The sequence below is a fragment of the Eumetopias jubatus genome, unplaced genomic scaffold, assembly GCF_037043125.1.
Source record: "Eumetopias jubatus isolate StellerSeaLion01/CBP00866 unplaced genomic scaffold, mEumJub1_p1.0 scaffold_1, whole genome shotgun sequence".
In the NCBI taxonomy this organism is placed as follows: domain Eukaryota; kingdom Metazoa; phylum Chordata; class Mammalia; order Carnivora; family Otariidae; genus Eumetopias; species Eumetopias jubatus.
In genome coordinates this window covers 92670351-92692565 of record NW_028274807.1, presented here as the reverse complement: position 1 = coordinate 92692565, position 22215 = coordinate 92670351, and the positions used below count along the sequence as shown (strand labels likewise).

General features: G+C 39.3%; 1 protein-coding gene across 4 annotated transcripts in view; it reads right to left on the bottom strand.

Annotated features, from left to right (window-relative positions):
• The window catches only part of PLD1 (phospholipase D1), a 199727-nt gene that overhangs the window by 12068 nt on the left and 165444 nt on the right, over window positions 1-22215 (bottom strand). For all 4 annotated transcript variants that reach the window (XM_028100903.2, XM_028100906.2, XM_028100907.2 and 1 more), the window contains 2 exons: window positions 12021-12155; window positions 4100-4253 (listed from right to left, as the gene is read on the bottom strand). In XM_028100903.2, coding sequence (XP_027956704.1) covers window positions 4100-4253; window positions 12021-12155 — 289 coding nt within the window. The remainder of the gene's footprint in view (window positions 1-4099; window positions 4254-12020; window positions 12156-22215) is intronic.

Sequence of the window (22215 nt, the reverse complement as noted above, 5' to 3'; positions counted from 1 at the left end):
CAGCAAGAAGTCAGAGGGTAAAGGAAGCAGCACACTTCCTTGGATTAGAAATTCCATAGTCAGGATTTAGCTAAGGAAACAAGAAGGGAAATAAGATGCTATCTACAAATATATCAACTTATTTATTTTAAAGATTTTATTTTTAAGTAATCTCCACAGCCAACATGGGGCTTGAACTCTCAACCCCAAGATCAAGAGTCCGCTCCACCAGCTGAGCCAGCCAGGCATCCCTATATCTACTTTTTTATATCCATGAAAAACCTGACTATCAGTGAGGTATTAGTTAAAGGAGTCACAGCATACTCACATGATGTAATACAATGCAGCCATTAAATGTTATAGAATACTTAATGACACAAAACTATGTAACGTTATTTAAATAATAAAGAACTTCCTAGGACTGCAAGCTCCTAATTATGTTTTAAAAAAGAAATACAGTATAGTAATATATATGTACTGAACAAAGGGGAATGATAGCAAATGTTAAAGCTGCTAGCTCTGGGCAGTGGGATTACAGATGAATTTAATTTTCTTATTGCTTAACTGTATTTGCCAAATTTTCTACCACAAAAATAGGTTGTAATCAGAACCACCTACACCTTTATCATTATTATACATTTAGAAAGTTATAAAGAACATCTCTGACTGTACTCTGTGTTTAAATGAAGATTACACAATGGGACTTAAAAATATGAAGGAGAATAAATGTGAAGAGGCCATAGAACCAGAACCAATGACCAGTGATAATTTCTTTGCCACTTCTGGCCTCCAGCAGTTGAAAAAAAATGGTGCTGACAATATGGATTCTCCCTTGGCACCTACATTCTGCACTCCTGGTTTGGAAATTCCTTCTACAAAGAACAGTACAGCTTTGGGGTCCACAAATTATCCATTATCAAAAACAAATAGTTCATCAAATGATTTGGAAATGAAAGACTGTACATCATTAGTTTTAAATTCAGACAGGTGTTTTGAGAGTTTTGCGGATCCCTCTTCTCCTGTAATTTCTTATGAGAATCTGTTGAGAACACCTACACCTCCAGAAGTGACTACCATTCCAGAAGATATTCTCCAGATTTTATCAAAATACAACTCCAACCTAGCAACTCCAGTAGCAGTGAAAGCTGTGCCACCCAGCAAAGGGTTCCTCACTAAATACGAAGGACCGAACATCCGAGGTGTTGGCAACAAAGAAAATTGGTGAAGAAATTCTAATGGATCCACCCATTGTAGAAACTGAACAGAAAGATGAAAGCAGAGCTGGACTTACTTTGTTATTCGCATTGCCCTACATCTTCCCCCTTTTTAAAAACCAACCCATATTAAAGATGAACATGGACACAGGTGTCATAATGTGTTTTTTTTTTTTTTTTTAAGTAGGCTCCATGCCCAGTGTGGGGCTTGAACTCACGACCCTGAGAACAAGAGCAGCCTGCTCTACTGACTGAGCCAGGCTGGCGCCCGTTATAATATGCTTTTTATTGAGATTGGATTTAGTTTGACCTCGATCTTACAGTTTTCAAATATCATTACTATTTCATTGATTTCACACTGACACTGCCTAATCTGACAGAATGGTTGAGTAATATTAGGAAGCAGGGTAAATAATTTAAAATTTTTAAATGTTACTTAGGCAAGGCCACCCTGATCTTCTCATGGTGAGGTGGCATTGCTGTCGGCTGGAGCGGGGCTTCTCCCCTGATTCTGGCTCTGCCCTGGTCCTGTCTCTTCTCACAACTGTCCCAGAACCTTTCACACCATTTATTTCAGCAGTGCTTTTAAGACTGTTGTCTACAAATGGCAGCTTAAATAACTTGAGGAAAAGGGAGGAATCTGCAGGTCTGGGTAGCTGTACCGCAGAAGGTCTCAGTTGGAAACAGGGACTCACCCGTCAGGCTGTGGGTTTTTCTTGTTTTTACTCCCAGCTTTTTACTTTGTGTCAGTTTTATCCTCTCAGATCAGCTCTTTCCATCACATGGCTGCTGACCTCTCCAAGCGCCCTCTCCAGCTTGAGCACCCAGCAGACCCTGAGCCACCATCTGGAAGGTTCTGATGACTCTTCCTGGGCCCGGTGCCCTTCTATGGATTGTCACCTGAAAGCCCAGGAGGCAGGAGACCCTTAGCTCTTGAGCCTTCTGATAGCTTCAGGCTGCCCTGTCCATTGAGTCCAGGATTCTTCCCATTTAAGTGGGAAGTAGTTCTAAGTTCATGCAAGTATTGTTGGTGAACTCCAGATTACAGCCAAAGGGAAAATAAGGACCTAGCCTATTGCAGAGACCAATTAAAAATTTGCAAAGAAATAGTTTGCAAGTATCATGACAAGGCGCTTCAAAGGCTTTGGTTTGGGAAATTTGATGCAGTAAAGACTACCCTCTTGTGGGACACCTGGGTGGCTCAGTCGGTTAAGCGTCTGCCTTCAGCTCAGGTCATAATCCCAGGGTCCTGGGATCGAGCCCTGCATTGGGCTCCTTGCTCAGCAAGGAGCCTGCTTCTCCCTCTGCCTGCTGTTCCCCCTGCTTGTGCTCTAACAAATGAATAAATAAAATCTTTAAAAAAAGAAAAAGCTCACCACTTTAAAGAGAATATTTAAGTTCTCACGAAACCTAAAAGACTGGTTTACACAAAGAAATATTTGCTTCCTCATAGATGCTGCAGTAGGCAATCAGCAGGCTGATTAACAGGGTACTAATTTTAATCTCTTCCCCGCTAAACAAAACAAATTAACACTAGAAGCTAATTGAAATATCAATGGTTTGGGAAAAAAAAAAGTCTTACTGGCAAAACAATTAGTAACGACGGCAATAAATACAGTCATAAGAACCGTGAGGAAGTACTGACAGTCAGATTTTGAGGGATGGATTTGCCGAGCTCCTGGGGCAGAGAGAGCAGAATGACCCCTCTCTGGAATGGAAGGAACTGAAGCTTATCTTGCTTCTCAAAAGCTGGAGACTGGGCGGCTAGATAGGAGGGAAATGGCGGCGAGCATTTGCAGGGAGCGGAGTACCCACGACGCGCCTACCTGCCAGTGAACCCGTGTCCAAGCTCCACCATTCACACCAACAGGGTTAAAACAATGGCGCTATGAAGCATTTTGTGCTGCTTCACCTTTCCCCAAATAGCTTAAAGCCTCATCAGGACCGACTGCTGCATCTCACTGTGGAGGCCACAGGGAAAACCCATCCCTGGTGGATGCAGCTCTAGAATCATGGACTGGGGGGCTCACTGCGAAGTCCGAGGCGTGGGAGAGTGCTCGGGGTGTTCCATGGACCATGAGCGAAGTGACAGGATCAGGGCTAGGTTCTAGAAGGATCACTCTGACCACCGAGACTAGATTACAGGGCCTGGGGTGGGGCCAGTTAGAGCCCAGCCCTGGAGAGTTCTCAGAAACATTAAGGGAATGAAGGACTAATTTAGGGCCCCCGAGCCCTTGCTGCCCCACCCAGTGTTCTCTCAGCTTGAGCACAGATCAGTGCAGAACTCACATCTTCTTGGAGAAGATCAAGAATCTTTTGTGTCTGGGGCTGAAGTTTCCAAACTTCACCATCAGCAGTCACTGGCACCCTCCTTTAATACCTTCTCTTACATCCCTGTATTATTGGGACTATTATAATTTAAAAAAATGGACTCACTTTAAAAAACTTAAACAGGGGTGACTGGCTCAGTTGGTTAAGTGCCCAACTCTTGGTTTTGGCTCAGGTTGTGATCTTGGGGTGGTGGAATCGAGCCCCCAGTCAGGCTCCACACTCTGCTTGAGATTTTCTCTCCTGCTCCCTCTGCCCCTCCCCCCACTCACTCTCTCTCTAAAATAAAATCTTAAAAACAAAAACACAGGCACTAGAGGGGTTGACTTGGTCTGGCCCTAAATCAATGAATAAATTTAAAATGCTATTTTTCTTGATTACACATAAAAATAATAAAAATGATTAAAATAGAAAATATGCCCCCTGTAAAGTCATTTTGCACACTACTGGTGATTCGCATCCCAAACTCTGGGAGACGCCATTTTAGACAAAGAAGAACCTAGGGATGACATGTGTGCTCAGGGTGGGAAAACACGCAGTGAAACCACGTGAGAGGGACACAGCTCTGGGGGGCCCACCTGAAGCACTGCAGCCGAAGTCCCTGGGCGAAGCGGCCAGCCTGGTACTCTTCTCCATCCATCACTGAAGGGACCGTCTCCGTGTCCTGCACAATGACAGCCACTTCACTGTCACGCTTTCCCAGCATGCTTCGGTCGTTTATGTTGGCAGAGCCTGTAACAGGAAACAGCGATGTGGAACAATCTTCTCGGCAAAGCACTGTCAGTTGCCCTCCCCGCTCAATTCTTCCTTGCTAAGAAAACCTTAATTTTGTTCAGCTTATCAACAGATGCTGAGTTTTGGGAAGGGGAGGCCCCCCCTAACCCAGGCATGCGTCTTGAGCAGTCTAAGCCAGCTATGGTAATTTTGTGACCTTTACCCATGACTGGCTTAGGAATGGGCACTTGACATCATTGTAGCCAGTGTGACATGAAGAAAAGTCTGCTGGAGGCTTCTGAAAAAGTCTATCTCCTTAATAACAGACACCAGACTGGGATGCTGTCTCTTCCAGCCTTTTGATATTTTGGTTTGGATGTTGGATGAGGCCATGATTCCAGGAGCTGCTGCAGCCATTTTGTAACCACTAGGGGACAAGCAGACCAGTTGAAGACAGCAGAGCAGAAAAAAGAAAGACCCTAGGACTTCAAGTCATTGATCTTGCCAACTTTCTTACCTGCTGGTATGTGAAATAATACATTTTCCTTATTGTTTCACATACTTTTAGCTGAATTTTCCATCTGGTGGCTCAAAGGATTCTGAGATAATCATTAAGCACACAAAGAAAAAAGGCACACCGATTCAATTTGGTCAGCTTTTAGACTTACTCTGCGGAGTCTGATGACTTAACTCATGGCCATATAATTATGAATGTCAAAACCCAGAATAGCTTCACAATCAAGAGTCCACTCTCAAATACGGATTAGCATTAGTGGCTTTGGTTTTTACATTCTCTTGCCTCACTTGTGTGGCATGCCAACAGCTCCTGTATCAACTTCCTTCCATTCTATTTTTAAAATCCAAACAAGCTGAGAATGTTGACTTTCACATGTGAAGGGCAAGTATTTTAATATTAGTTCAACCTGTGTTTTCTCCACTCCTCTGCTGTGTATTCAGAAACCTCAGCACGTTTTTCTGCATTCATTTTTTTTTTTTTTAATTCATGCTTTTGGATTCATGCCTTTGAATCCTTGAGGTATCCTACAAACTACAGAAGGAACCTGGCTCTTTTTTCTTCCTCTTCCCCTAGTCACACATTCCACTGCTTCGGCAGAAGGGTTGGACTGGACAGGAGCAAGAGGTGACCCTCTGGGATGGAGACAGTCAGGGTGTAAGGTTATAGTACAGCCCTGCCCTGAACCCAAATGGCAGCATGTTGTACATGAGAAAAAGCTGGCCCTTCCTAAGGAGATTTTACTGCCATCTGCCACAATACTATCCTGTACTTTACTTAATATGCAAATCTATGCTAACTGTGGATGTGAGTGGTGCCCCATAGTGGCCCTGGGTAAAAGAGAAAGGATGGAGCACCTCCCAGAAATTTGGGAGCACTACCGGAGCTCTTTGTAAGGTGGGAACGATTGACACACTGTTTCATTAGCAACAAATTGTCTTTTACACATGGGCTTACATTTTGATGATGCTATAAAATTTGCAGCCATATCTTTGGGCTTCACAGTTGGCCCAGCATTCATTTGGACAAAGTCATTTCATCTTTCTCACCTTTAATTTGATCTTTTATAAATTGAGATCATAATATAGATATTTTTCTTTTAAAGAAGGTTTTGTTTTTTTTTTTAAAGATTTTCCTTATTTGACAGAGGAAGAAAAAGAGACTGCACACAAGCAGGGTAGTGGCAGATGCAGACTCTCCACTGAGCAGGGAGCCCGACATGGGGCCCGATCCCAGGACCCTGGGATCATGAGCTGAAGGCAGATGCTTAACCAACTGAGCCACCCAGGCACCCCCACAATATAGATCTTATATTTCACATGATCTTGTGAGAAGATCATGTGAAAGAACTTACTAATTTATAAACTGCTCTACAGTGTTAAATATTATTGGCATTACTATCAGATACTCTGTTAAGGCTACAACATCTAGAGGACACTGCCATAGGAAGGGGCAATTTACTGGCATGTAGCATTTGTATGAGACTAGCCTCCTCTCTGGGTTCATCACAACCCTCCTCTCCCCATCCTGCCAGGTGTGTGAGCCAGAAGGAGGAAGGGAACAGAGTGCCCACAGTGCTACTGCAGATGTGCACTACCTCGGGGCCGCCAGAGGCTTCTCTTGGGCTGGGGGCTGCTGGGCTCGGTGGACATTGCTGCTCTTCACTGTCAGGAAAACTGGGGATGTGAGGTCCCCAGGAAAGTCTCCTCCACACGCACACACACACACACACACACACACACACACACACACATTCACACCCCTCCCTCAGTCTCCCTCCTCCCACCACGGTGGGCTCCACATCCCAAAGGAAGGAATACATTCCTGGCATTCTGGGCTGGAGTTCTTAGAGAGAGTGTGGTCCTTGTACATCAGCAGCCCATCTGGAGTTACCCAGAGCACTGAATCTCAACCGTGTAGGATAAGTGAGTTGGCTACTATTTAACAGGAATGAGAAGAAAAGGACGAGGGGATTTTAGATGGACTTAATAAATGAGAAGCTGAAAATGAGATATTGGTGTAATGTTATCTCCATTGTTATTGTTAAAACGGTCCCATATTCTGAAAATCAAATTCAGAACAGCAGATATATTATTACCCTGTTTCTATATAACATATGAGGAAAAAGAGAAAGGGCTCTAGAAAGATTCACACTGAACTGTTAAGAGTGGTGGGTTCTTTCCAGCAAAGAGGGATTTTTGACCTTTTATTCAATATGTGTCCTTAGAGTTTGAATTGTTTGCAATATGCTTTGTATTCTATGTGTTACATTTTATGGTAACTGCAATCCCTTGTTTTTATTAGGACATTGCCCCAATAATTTAAAACCACTTAATTTTGGGGGCATCTGGGTGGCTCAGTCGTTAAGCGACTGCCTTCCGCTCAGGTCGTGATCCCAGGGTCCTGGGATGGAGCCCCGCATCGGGCTCCCTGCTCAGCAGGAGGTCTGCTTCTCCCTCTCTAATAAGTAAGTAAGATCTTTTAATAAAAGAAATAAAACCACTTAATTTTTAGATTTTCTGTCTGCTTTTAGGGAACATTTTAAACATTGTGAGATATAGCAAAATACAAAAGAATATATGAAAACATATATGTACAATTTAGTCAATAATAAAATAAATATCACTGAATTTATTCACCCAGGTTGAAAAACAGAACATTACCACATCTCAGAAACCCTCAGGTGTCTTCCCATGCAGGCCTTTCCCCATCACAAGAGAGATTTTATATAGAATTTTGTGTTCATCATGCTCTGCATGTTTTCCGAGTCAAAGAAATAGTTTACTTTTGACTTGTCTTTAAATTGCATAAATGGACCCATCTAGTAGATAATCTTTTGAGATTTGCTTCTTTCATTCAATATTGTATCTTCGGGATTTATCTGTGTCTGATCATAACGCATTATTTTCCTCAAATGAGCACAGCAAGACTTATTCATTCTAAATCTGTTGGTGGATGTTTGGGTTGTTTCTAGTGTTTTCTATGATGCACACTTATGCTCTCCATATGTTTCCTGGTGTGCACATGTGGGACTCTGCCTGGGCTCTGTCCTAGGAGTGGAGTTCCGGGTGCTCCATGGCCTCATCAATACCTGGATTGTCCAACTTTTACATTTTTGCCAATTGGTATTTTTAAAAACTGTTGTCTCATTAGATTAATGAGGATGAATATCTTTCAAATGTTTATGGGCCTCAGCTATGTCCTCTTTGGTGACGTTCCTATACAATTCCTTTGCCCCTTTTCCTTTGGATGTTGTCTTTGTTTCTTGGTATATAGTAGTTTTTTATAGGTTTTGAATATTTAAGTGTGTTGCAAATATCCTGTTTTCAGTTTATGGTTTATCTTTTTATTCTCTTTATAGTGCTTTTTAATGAATAGGTTCTGAATTTCAAGGCAGTCAGATTTATCTGTCTTTTCCTTTTTGGTTTGTGTTTTTAAAAAAGTTTCAGAAACTGTGAATCTTTCTGGGTTAGGCAGAATAATGGCCCCCAAAGATGACCATGTTCTAATCCCCAAAGCCTGTGAATATGTTATGTTACACAACAAAGGGGAATGAAGGTTGCTAACCCGCTGGCCTTAAAACAGGACGATTGGCCTGGATCCAGGTGAGCCAAATACAATCACAAGAGTCTTTAAAAGTGAAGGGGATTCAGAGGGAGATGTGGTTACAGAAGTATGGTTGAGACTTTTGGGAACCTTCAGAGAGATGTCACATTGCTGCTTTCAAAGATGGGGGAAGAGGGCCCTGAGTCAAGGACTGCTGACAGACTCTAGCGCTGGAAAAGGCAAGGAACTGGATTCTCTCTGGAAGCCTATAAGGAAGGAACGTGGTCCTGCTGACCCCCTGATTTTAGCCCAGGGAGACCCACGTTGGATTTCTAACCTACAGAACTGCTGGATAATAAATTTGTGCTGGTTTAAGCCACTGAGTTCATGGCCGTTTGTCATAGCAGGTACAGACAACGAACACACCAACTCTACCCTGCTTCAGCTTAGTTGTTTTTAAGGAAAATGGACTCTTCTATTAAGCCCAGATGGACTACTTAGTACTTTCTACCCACTGGTGTTCCCTGTTCCTCCAGTTCAGAAGTTCTCAGCTCAGACTGCATGTGAGCAGCACCCAGGAGGCTCTTTAAAAAAATTCTGGTGCCAAAAACAAAAATAAAAACACCTTGATGCCTGGGCCCCAAACTGGACCAATTAGTCAGAATCTCTGGAAGTAGGAGCCAGACATTAGTATTTTTCCCCCAGTACCACTCCATCCCCTTATCCATTAATGCATCTTTTATGGGGGATCTATTTTTTTAATATTTCTTTTATTTGCAAAAGAGAGCCTGTGCGTGAGGAGGGGGGGAGTGGCAGAGGGAGAGTGAACGAGAATCTCAAGCAGACTCCCTGCTGAGTGGGGAGCTCGACTTGGAGCTTGATCCCAGGATCCTGAGCCCATGACCTGAGCCCATGACCTGAGCCAAAATCAAGAGTCAGATGCTTGAGACTGAGCCCAGCCAGGCGCCTCCTGGGGGGATCTATTTTAAAGTAAATTGCAGACTTGAATAAACCTCCCCCTAAATGATATACATATATTTAAAGCTCCCCAGGCAACTCAAATGTAGCCAGGGTTGAGACCCATGGGATTAGGTCAAGGGTAAGCCCTTTCTCCTGGGGCAGCCCTTCAACTACAGACTTTGATCAGCCACTCCCAAGCCTGTCCTTTAAGCACTGACACTCATTTCCTCTACATAGCTTCCCACCTATCAATCTCATTGGTTGCCTCTGGACCTTCTTACCCTGCTCAGCAATACCCACCCGATGTTTCTGGTGTTAAATGGAAAGAATACCTGCCTTCCCTGTAGCCCTTGAGTTCTGTAGGACAGAGGCACTGTTTGATTCAATTTTCATATTCTCCCCTTTGTGCTTTTTAGTGGATTAGTGAACACTGAAAAAAACTGTTTCGCTTTGTCAATAGGATAGGCTCAAAGTCTACTTAAGGATAGCCTTATTTTGTTTAGGAAAGCAAACAAAATGTTAGTTTGGTTAAGTGCCAATATTTAGATGGAATAGAAAAGTGGACTTAGTCACAGATTTCAGGACCAGCAGGGGCACTCAGGGCAAGGGATAATTAAAGCTCCACACAAAAGAGATCTTTAGTGTGAGAAAGCAGGTATTTCCTTGTGAGGAGAAAGGGAGAATAAACAATTAGTTGTTTTTCTTCTGTTAATTATTCAATAATTCTGGCATATATTTGCCATGTTAGAAAATTTAACCACAGGTTACTTTAACCTCTTTGAACAGCTGTAAAGTATTTTCAACCTAACTTCTCAAACTCCTCTCTGAGAATATGAAATATTGTTCTTGGTATTATGAATTTAAGCAGGGCTGATGTGTGAGAGCAGCAACAAACCTGCTTCTCTTAGAGTTTCCCCTGAGATACAAAAAACAAAAGGAAATCTGTTTTGTCCATGGGGAAGGAGAAAAAGAAACCCAGCACCTAAAGACCAGCAAGTAAAACCTCTTCATATTCTCCAGGCCACTTCTTTGGTTTCAAGAAAATGGATAAGAATTATGTAACAAGATTGATCAATTATTGCTAGCCTAAACAAATTGTAGCCTTTGTGAGTTCCGAGAACTTTCTAGAAAATAAGTCAATTTAAAAACTCAACTTATTTAATCATTAGCTCTGTTACTGCAAACTGCTTTGCATTTATACTTAAAGTAAAGCCCAAATGACCTTTAAAAGGAAAATATTTACATCTGTCAATATTTACTTCAAGATTCTGAAATCTTGCTGAAGAAATCAACTGAATTTTATTTGGCTTTGTTTGTTTTTCCATTTCAGCAAACATCAATATTTTTCCTTTCCTACTGTCATTGCCAAACTTAATACGAAAATTTTCTGAGATTGGCTTCTGGAGAGCAAGGCCAGGATAGGTTGGGGGAAATCAGAGAAACTTTGTTTACTGGGGGAATAGGAGAGTAAATAAATCCCTAAAGAACTTTGACCTCTATAGAGCAAGAGATAGAAGACTCAGATACTTTTCTAAATGCCCTATGTAAGTATTGAGAGAGAGAGAGAGTGTGTGTGCGTGCGTGTGCGTGCATGTGTATGTGTGTACATGTGCGTGTGTATGTATGTGAGTGCGCGTGTATGTGTGCATGGTATGTGTGTACGTGTTCCGTGTGCGTATACGTGTGTGTGTGTGTACGTGTGCACGCATATATATGTATCACCACACTGTGGCCTATACATTTTCTGGCTTCAGAATTGCTTTTTCTTTCTTTTCAAATCATGTTCCAGATAAGACAATCTCATTACTCCTCGATATGAGATTTTTTTTTCCTTTGCTCAGTGGAGGATAGAGATGGAAACGGTGTATTTACTGCCAAAAAATTTCAAAACACTCTACAACATTTAGTTTCTCATAGAATAGGGAAGATAAGGAAGTATCTAATTATAGTTGAGAAACTACACTTTATTTTTTCTGGGAATTTATTTTTTTAAGTTTCTATTTAAATTCCAGTTAGTTAACATGCAGTGTAATATTAGTTTCAGGGGTACAATATAGTGATTCCACACTTCCAGATAACACCCAGTGCTCATCACAACAGGCACCCTGTTTCATTCATTCCCCCACCCACCTTGTTCCCTGTGGGTAAGCGTCTGTTTCTTGGTCTCTCTCTCTCTCTCTCTCTCTCTCTCCCCTTTGCTTGTTTTGTTTCTTAAATTCCACATACGAATGAAATCATGTGGTATTTGTCTTTCTCTGACTTATTTCACTTAGCATAATACACTCTAGCTCCATCCATGACATTGCAAATGGCAAGACTTCATTCTTTTTTACAGCTGAGTAATATTCCATTGTGTATATACACAATCTTATCAATTCATCAGACAATGGACACTTGGGCTGCTCATTTTCTCCCCCCATGTCTCCCCCTCCAGCCCCCGAAACCTAGGTACTTCAATTTAAAAAAAGGGGGGTAATAAAGAATTAACGAGAACAGGCTGATTACTGCTCTGCTGGGATAAAACATGCCTCTCTGGCTACTGTAATTTGCACAGTGGCCATTTAATTGCTCTGTGCCTCTGTTTCTTCACAGATAAAAACAGGGATTAGAAAGGACGTAAGTGGACAAGACTGCTTCAGAAATGTTTTAGATGTCACATTACGGTCCCTCTCAACTGTAAAGGAATCTTGGGAGGAAGAGAAAGAAGGATTTTTGCATGAAGTACATCAACTAGCAAGCAACCCAATTCTAGACCATGTACTTACCGATAATAACAGTGTTGTCATCAGCAATTAGCAACTTGCTGTGGACATAGATGAGCTCAGTGACTAGGTTTCCTTCAAGCTCTGCATGTGTTCTAAGGCCACAGAATGAGATGTAATTTATCCACTGATTGCCAACTATAAAGTAAAAAAGAAAGTACTAACATGAATATGACCGAGTTCATTAAAGGCACATTTAATTTTATTGTTTTTCAAAACAAATATACTAAACAGGTGGTTAAGAATAGATTGTATAATGTGTGTGTGTGTGTGTGTGTGTGTGTGTGTGTATGTGATTTCAGAACTCACCCAGGATCTATTTTTGCTATCAGAAGAGTCTTTTATTATTAATCTGGATGAATATATATATATATATCTTTAAAGATTTTATTTACTTACTTGATAGAGAGAGACAGATAGTGACAGAGGTAGCGAGAAAGAGCACAAGCAGGGGAAGAGGCAAAGTGAGAGGGAGAAGCAGGCTCCCCGTGGAGCAGGGAACCCGACATGGGGCTCGATCCCAGGACCCTGAGATCATGACCTGAGCCAAAGGCAGCCGCTTAATGACTGAGCTACCCAGGCACCCCTGAATATACATTTTTAAAAAAACATACTGGAGTGCTTTCCATGAATTACCTTTTTCCAAGGCAATCCAAAAATATTTTTAATGATTTGGCGAGTAACTATTGAAGAGTGATGATTAAAGCAGAGCCAGAGTAGATAACCCAAGACTTCAGTGTGACGTTTGCATCTATCTTGGTTGACACCCGCTGCAGTTTAAATCAGATGCAAAAATAATGCCCAAACTATTTGTTATATACATACTGTATCATATTCAATTCGGAGCAGCAGTTAAATTTTATAGACTTTGGATAAATAAAAATGTTGGCGATTAAATAACACCCCTTCTACATCAGTAACATTAGGAAATGGAAGAATCCTAACTACATTTGACTTTGGAGAATCTTCCTCAGAGCAAGCGGTACCAGGTTTGTACTTTAAAATGCTGCCCCATCATCATGTGAGGGCCATTCATGTGATAAGAAGAAATGAATTCCATACCAAGCCAACCCATAACCATTATCCTAGCATGAATGTTAGTCACACAATTTTATGGTCTCTCTCCCACATAGTGGTTGTCCTGGATAAGGAAAGTCTTATACGAAGAATAAATGGAGCGGAACCAAACCATCACGAGTTCTAACAGAAAAAGAATATAAATTTTTTTTCTTTAAGAGAATCTGAAGCATACTAGTAGAAACAGTGGCAGTTCACGTTCTGCTTACTGAAGCTTCCATGTATTACTGATGCTTTCTATTATTCTGTTGATATTACTCAGTATTTCTATTAAATCTGGATACCTTGGAAAGCAATTCATTCATAGGTTAAATATAGAGATTCCTCCATTTACAGGTAAACTTTCCCTTATATATGTAAATAATATTGTAGCTGTTTACCAAGAGTTGATGTGTTGATGTACTAGTAAGTACTTCATGTGTAAGAGATACACTTCTAAAAAGTTTCATGTAAATAAGATTTTTGTAAGTCAATTTCTTCCCCATTGTTAATGTTATATTGGAAAGATGCTTCATCTAAAGCATCAGCTTCCCTTTAAATGTTCTCTGATCTAGGAGAAAGAGGTATTTCCTCTTTTAAGCCCATCATACCCATAAAATTCCTGGAAAATATTTCTAACAAAACATCTATTGCTTTACAAACATTCATTTAATTCTCCATTTCTCCTACCGTTACAGAGGTCTTATACATTTTTGTATCCCCATCCTTGCATAGTGCTAAAAGATGCTGAATAAATGAGTGAATTGATGAATGGGTAGTCAGGTGACAGCTATTATTTTAGCTTTTGTTTTTTCTGTATCATCTGTTTTTCTGCAGCTGGCTCATGATCTAAAATTTCAAGATATAGAGCAGATTTTTAAAGGAATCATGGAGCACATTCTTTGCTAAAGTACATAATTTTTGGCAGTCACTTCCCATAAAAAATCCACATTGAACAATATGATAGCCCAGTGGTTCTCAGTGTGCATAAGGACTGCCTCTGCAAGGGCCTGCGAGAAGTAAAATCTGGAAACCCTCCCCAGAGGTTCTGATTCAGTAGAAATCCATAATTCATAAGTTCCCTAGGGGATATCATTCTTTGAACAACACTGTTGCAGAGCTTTGGTATTTATAGTTTTAAGATTAGTGGCACACTTTCAGGAAATACACCATGATAAAGTGAGATGCGTTCCAGTGGTGCAAGTCTGCTCAATATGAGAACATCCATTAATATAAAACATGATACTGATCAATCTAGGGAGAAAAATCATATGATTATTATAACAGATGCTGAAAAGTTTTTGACACAATTCAGCACCCATCCTGGATAAAAACAATGAAGAAAGAAGAAAATGATGAATACTGTCTTAACATGCTTAAAAATATATAATATATACATTATACACGTATAATATGTCTGTGCATGTAGAGTATCTTCAGTACTGTGTAACATTGCCTTGGAGGTATCAGCCAATACATTTAAACAAGAAAAATCACATAAGGAAAACCAGCTCCATTTCCAGATATGATAGTATGCTTGGGGAGTCAATGATAAAACTATCTCAAATGGTAAAAGAATTAAACATGGTAACAGGATATAAATTAACATATAGAAGTCAACAGCCTTCATACACACAACAATAACCATTTAGAGGATAAAATCAGACAAAATGTTGCTTACAATGGCTGCAAAAAAGATAAAACATAAACAATAAACTTATCAACAGATGTGCAAAATCTTTATGAAGAAAAAATTAAAATGCTATCAAAAGACACAAGAATAGACTTGAATAAATGAAAAGACATCCCTTGTTCTGGGATAGAACAATTCAACATCAAAAAGATGCCAACTCTCTCCATGTTAATTTATAAATTTAATCTCAGTAGAAATACCAACATGTTTTTATGGAGTTAGAAAACTTGACAAAGAATGTCTATAAAAAAGAAGCTGGGAAAGAAAAGCACTGAGGGGGCATAGCCCGACTACATATGAACACACACCATAAAGGCTGTATACTTAGGACAGTGCTGCACCAGCACATAAACAGACAACTAAACCACTGAATGGAATAGAAAGTCAAGAAAGAGACCCAAGCACATACAAAAATTTTGCATATGATAAAAGTGGCATCTCAAATGCCAACGACTTTTGCATAAAGGCCTAGGGCTTTTAGTTTAGTTTTGTTTTTTTTTTTAGATTTTATTTATTTGACAGAGAGAGACACAGAGAGAGAGAGGGAACACAAGCAGGGGGAGTGGGAGAGGGAGAAGCAGGCTTCCCACTGAGCAGGGAGCCCGATGTGGGGCTCGATCCCAGGACCCCGGGATCATGACCTGAGCCGAAGGATCATGACCTGAGCGGAAGGCAGATGCTTAACGACTGAGCCACCCAGGCGCCCCCAAGGCCTAGGGCTTTTAAATAAAAGGTGCTAGTATCATTGCATATTAGGAAAAGACAAATTACCATGCATACCTCATACCAATCACAAGAATAAATTCCAAACGGACCAGAGATCAAAATGCAAGCATATGAAATGACACAAGTATTGGAAGAAAACAGAGTGAATTCTTATATATATATAACCCGAGTGTAAGGAAGGCTTTATCTATAGGCAATAAAAGAAAAATATCAATAACTTTGCCTAGATTTTAAAAAAACACGACACAAAACACCACAAGCAAAAAAAAGAGAGAGACAAATGACAAAGTAGGAGAAAGTATTTGCAGTGTACGACACAGATGAAGAGCTTAGAGTCCAAACCTATGAAGAAGTCTCAAAATCTTGATACAAAGAATGGGCAAAAGACATAAATGGACAATTCACATACACGAAAAGATATTTCAATGATATTCTTCCTCACTCATAACAGAAATGCAAAACTACACTGAGAAACCATTTCTTACCTATGATATCAGCAAAAAAATAACACATTCTGTCAGTGAGACTGGGTTAAAGCAAGCTCTCTCATACATTGGTGGTGAGAAACAAATTGGTACAAATTTTTTTGGGGGAGGAGTTTGGCAATATCTATGTATCTATCTATTACGAAAGAATGATAAAGCAAAGAAGATAAAAGGTTAACATTTGGGAAATCAGGATGAAGGTGTATGGCTGTTCTAGAATTCCTTCTATAAGTCTGAAATTATTATTATTTTTTTAAGATTTATTTATTTATTTGAGAGAGAGAGAGAGAGACAGCAAACACAAGTGCCGGGGAGGGCAGAGGGAGACAATCTTTAGCAGACTCCCTGATGAGTGCAGAGCCCAACTCGGGGGGCTCGCTCCCACAACCCTGAGATCATGACATGAACAGAAATCAAAAGCCAGATACTTAAGTGACTGAGCCACTCAGGTACCCCAAGTCTGAAATTATTTTAAAATAATTTTTAAAAAGATTAGTGATGCTGACTAGCTTAGCAGCATGAAGGTTTAAGACATGTAATAATATGTAATTTTCTAAGGCACCGATTTGTGCCATTCCCTAGCAAGGCTGGAGAATATCGACAACATATCAATTAGCTGGATAGCTTCACAGCCCACCATCTATATCTACTTCCCATCCATCCTTGCCTTTGAAATAACTCCTATGAAGTGATAAAAAAACAAACAAACAAACAAAAAACCATTTTGTTTCTTTGTGAAAAATGCCCTTCACAGAAGAAGAAAGCTAAAGGTTAGTACCAATAACAGAACCCAAAAGGAAAGGGTCTTTCTGGGTCCTAGCCAGAAAGCGGACATTTTGGATTAAAGCATAGCCTGTCGAGGGCAGTGGGGGTACCCATCCAAAATGTAAATGATTCCACCAGAAAAGAAGAAAAAGCAACCTGAGAAGCTATTTCGGCCAGTACTGTATTCCGTGAAGAGAACTGGCTAAACAGCTGATAGATAGAAAGGTGGAGATGTGAACTTGAGGTGTGAGGATATACTGAGCCAACAGGTGCCTTCTGAAGAAAGTACGAGAGTACCAGGAGCATGCAGAGGAGTGATAAAGAGCCATTACTGGAAAAGCATCAGGTGGTTTCCAAATATTATGTCATGGAGGTATCTGAGAATCTGGAGGTGTGTATCGGCCCCTAAGACATATCTGTTAAGAACACTGGTGCATACATACCTCAAAAGATGGGAATTCAATACAACAGACTCTTGATATTTACAAGGAAGTTTCGTGAAAGACTTCCAAGAGTTGTTACAGGCTTTTGTTACTGGAAAAAGTTGTAGTGCTTTATATAGGTACATTTCTACATCCTGACTGAAAACCTCTAGACCTTGTGTTAAATTATAATCACTTGGCTGCTGAAGTGCCATAGTTCACAAAAATTATAAAAATGAGAAAGAAATCCTTTAAATTAAACCCTAAATCCCTAAAGATTGGTGTGTATGATAATTGCAGTCCACTAATACCTGCTGGTTTTCTTTTCAGGAATTTCAACATATTCATAGCAGAAGTTTCGTTAATTCTAAAGAATTGAAATAGTAGAGAACTACAGTTCTCTATCCAATTAGAGATTAGCTATTTCATGTATTTAAAACCCACTACACATTTACAAAAACAAAACCAACAATATAACATTGTACCTCAGAAAGGGGCATTCTGTAATTAATCTGTTCTTTATGTTTAGAGTATGAACATTTTTCCCACTGAGATGCCTGATTTTGACTTGTTCCCAGGGAGCTTGGAAATCTTTTCATAAGAGGGCTTAACATTGAAATTACTTCTTGTGTTAAAATCCAATTTTTCCCCTGAATAGGCAAAGACAGGCAAAGGGTCCCAGAGCCAAAGGAATGCTTTATAATAAGCTCAGGAATTTTTATGGTTGAGAGACTAAATAATAGGCTTGTTCTGACTTTTTGTTCTCCTAGAACCTCACCTTTGCATTTTCGCTAGTCCCTGTCACCACTGAATGGCTTTCCTGATTTTGTTTTTGTCAATACTTCTTTTAGAGACTTATTCATTCATTATCATCTTCATTTTAAGTCATAAGAACCAGAGACGGTGATAATGCTCTGGTAAATCTTCTCTGTCCTAGATGCAATTAGATACAACTTTTGAAAGTATTTATTATGGGTGATGTACATATCTCATGTCTACAGTTGTTTCTAGAGAGTTGACTGAGCAGCCCATTAGTGAAAAATTATTAAACATCCAACACACACACACATGCACAGTATATATTTTAAATTATCCTGTACTAAAAGCTTAATTTTTTTGAAAGCTTCCAAATCATTTATAAATCCATATACCATACAATTCACTCCTTTAAAATGTACAACTCAGTGGGGTTTTTTTCGTACATTCACAAAGCTGTGTGATCATAACTATCTAATTTTAAGACATTGGTATTACACCAAAAAGAAATGCCACACCCATTAGGAGTCACTCCCCATTCCACTCTATCCAGACCCTAGCAATGACTAATTTACTGTCCTGACTCTACAGATTTACCTATTAAAAACATTTCATAAAAATGGAATTATATAATATGTGACCTTTTGTGTCTAGCTTCTTTTTATTTAACATGATATTTGCAAGTTTCACCCATGTTGTAGCATGTATCAGTATATTTCTTTTTATATATAAGTAATATTCCATTGTATGGATATAAACATTTTGTTTCTACATTCAACAGTTAATGGATACTTGGGTTGTTTCAAGTTTTTCACTATTATGAATGATGCTGCTATAAACATTCATGTGCAAGTTTTTGTGTGGATATATGTTTTTCAATTCTCTTCGGTATACACTATGGAGCAGAACTGCTGGGTTACATGGTAACTCTGTTTAATTTATAAGGAACTACCAATTGCTTTCCAAAGAGCCTGTACCATTTTTTTAGAGTTTTTATTTAAATTCCAGTTAGTTAACATACAGTGTAATATTAGTTTCAGGTGTACAAGATAGTGCTTCGACACTTCCATACAACACCCAGTGCTCATCACTCTTAATCCCCATCACCTATTTCCCCCATCCCCCACCCACCTCCCCTCTGGTAACCATCAGTTTGTTCTCTACAGTTAAGAGTTGGCTTCCTGGTTTAACTTTCTCTCTACTTTCCTTTTGCTCATTTGTTTTGTTTCTTAAATTCCACATGAGTGAAATCATATGATATTTGTCTTTCTCTGAGTTATTTTGTTTAGCATCATACTCTCTAGGTCCAACCATATCATCACAAATCGCAAGATTTCATTATTTTTTATGCCTGAGTAATACTCCATTGTGTAGGTGTGTGTGTGTCTGTGTGTGTGTGTGTATACACAGCACATTTTCTTTATCCATTCATCAGTTGATGGGCAGTTGGGCTCTTTCCCTCTTTCCATAAGTTGGCGATTGTAGTAATGTTGCTATAAACATGAGGGTGCGTGTATCTCTTTGAATTGATATTCTTGTATTTATTCTTTGGGTAAATACATAGTAATGAAATTGCTGGATCTATTTTTTAACTTTCTGAAGAACCTCTATATTCCTTTCTAGATTGGATATACCAGTTTGCGTTCCCAAACAGAGCAAGAGGGTTCCCTTTCTTCCACATCCTCACCAACATCTGTTGTTTCTTGTATTGTTGGTTTTAGCCATTCTAACAGGTGTAATGTGATACCTCATTGTGGTTTGACTTATATTTATATTATTAGATTCAGTTTAGTAATATTTCACTGAGGTATTTTGTGTCTATATTCATAAGGGATACTGGTCTGTAGCTTTCTTTTAATGACTTTGGTTTTGATATCAAGATAATATTGATCTCATAGAATGGGCTGGGAAGTATTCTTTCTCCCTTATTTTTTGGGGGGGGGGAAGTTTGTGAAGAATTGGTGTTCTTCTGTGGATGGTAGAATTCATCCACAAAGCCATCTGAGCCTGGGATTTTCTTTGTAGGAAGACTCGATTACTCAGTTTCTTTGCTTCTTATAAATCTACTCAAGAGTTTTAGTTTCTTCTCAAGTCAATTTTGGTAGCTTGTCTTTCTAGGAATTTGTCCATCTTATCTAGGTTAACTAATTTGTTGACCCATAACTGTTTGTAGGGTTCTTTTATACTCGTTTTTTTGTAATTTGAATTTCTGTTTTTTTACTTGGTCAGTCTAGTGAAAGTTTTGCCAGTTTTGTCAATCTTTGCAAAAAACCAATGTTTGGTTTCATAATTTTATTGTTTTTCCATTCTCTACTTATGTCCCCTCTGATCTATATTATTTCCTTCACTTTGCTATCTTTGAGTTTAATTTGTTCTTCTTTTTCCAGTTTCTTAGGGTGTAGGGTTTGGTTATTGATTTGAGATCTTTCTTCTTTAATATAGATATGTGTATAGCTATAAATTTCCAAGCATTGCTTTAGAGTGTCTCCCATATTTTGATATGTTGTCTCCATTTTCATTCATCTCAAAATATTTTCTAATATCCCTGTTTCTTCTTCAATCCTTTGGTTATTCCATCTATTGTGAATATCTAAAATTTCTTGGGCGCCTGGGTGGCTCAGATGGTTAAGCGTCTGCCTTCGGCTCAGGTCATGATCCCAGGGTCCTGGCATCGAGTCCCGCATCGGGCTCCCTGCTCCTTGGGAGCCTGCTTCTCCCTCTGCCTCTCTCTCTCTCTCTCTGTCTCTCATGAATAAATAAATAAAATCTTTAAAAAAAATAAAATAAAATAAAATTTTTTTGTTATTAATGTATAATTTCATTCTACTGTGGCCAGAGAACACACTTTGTATGATTTCAATCCTTTTAAATTTATTGTGACTTGTTCTATGGCCTGCTATTTGGTCTATCCTGGTGAATATTTCATGTGTACTTGAGAATGTATATTCTGTTGTTATTAAGTGGAGTCTCCTATGGATGTCTGCTATGTCTAGTTGATTTATAGTCTTTTTTTTTAAGATTTTATTTATTTATTTTGACAGAGAGAGACAGAGAGAGAGGGAACACAAGCAGGGGGGAGTGGGAGAGGGAGAAGCAAGCTTCCCACTGAGCAGGGAGCCCAACGTTGGGCTCGATCCCAGGACTCTGGGATCATGACCTGAGTTGAAGGCAGAAGCTTAATGACTGAGCCACCCAGGTGCCCCTGGTTGATTTATACTCTTAAGTCTTCAGTTTCAGTGCTGATCTTCAGTCTAACTGTTTTCTACAATATTGAACATGGGGTATTGAAGACACCAACTATTATTTCTAAATTGTCTATTTCTCACTTTAGTTCTGTCAGTTTTTGCTTCATGTACTTTGGGCTCTCTTTTAGTTGTATATCTTTATAATTCTTGTATTTTCTTGATGGATTGACCATAGTATCCTCTCATTATATTACATAGTATCCTCTCATAAAAGTTTTTGTCTTAAGATCTATTTTGTCTGGTATTGCTATAGCCACTCCAGCTATTTTTTTGGTTACTGTTTGCATAGAATATATTTTACCATCCTTCTACTTTCAAACTATTTGTATCTTGAATCTAGAGTCTCTGGTAGATAGCATATAGTTAGGTCATTTAAAAAAAAAAATTCCAGGGTTGCTTGGGTGGCTCAGTCAGTTAAGCGTCCAACTCTTGATCTCAGTTCAGGTCTTGGTCTCAGGGTAGTGAGTTCAAGCCCTGTGCTGGGCTCCACACTAGGTGTGGAGCCTACTTAAAAACAAACAAACAAAAAACACTCCATTCTGTTCATCTCTGTATTTAATTGGAGAGCTTCATCCATTTTATATCTGGAAGGAGTTATTACTGCCATTTTGTTATTTGTTTTCCACATGTGTCATATCTATTTTGTTCCTCAATTACTCCATATCTGCTATTTTTTATGTTACATAGGTATTTTCTAGTGTAACATTTTAATTCCTTTGTTGTTTCTTTTACTATATATATATTTTAACAAACATGTTTACTTTATTTTTTTATTTTAATATGTTATGTTAATCACCATACATTACATCATTAGTTTTTGATGTAGTGTTCCATGATTCATTGTTTGCATATAACACCCAGTGCTCCATGCAGTACGTGCCCTCTTTAATATCCATCACCAGGCTAACCCATTCCCCCACCCTCCTCCCCTTTAGAACCCTCAGTTTGTTTCTCAGAGCCCATAGTCTCTCATGGTTCGTCTCCCCCTCTGACTTCCCCCCTTCATTTTCCCCTTCCTACTTTTTTTTTTTAACATACAATGTATTATTT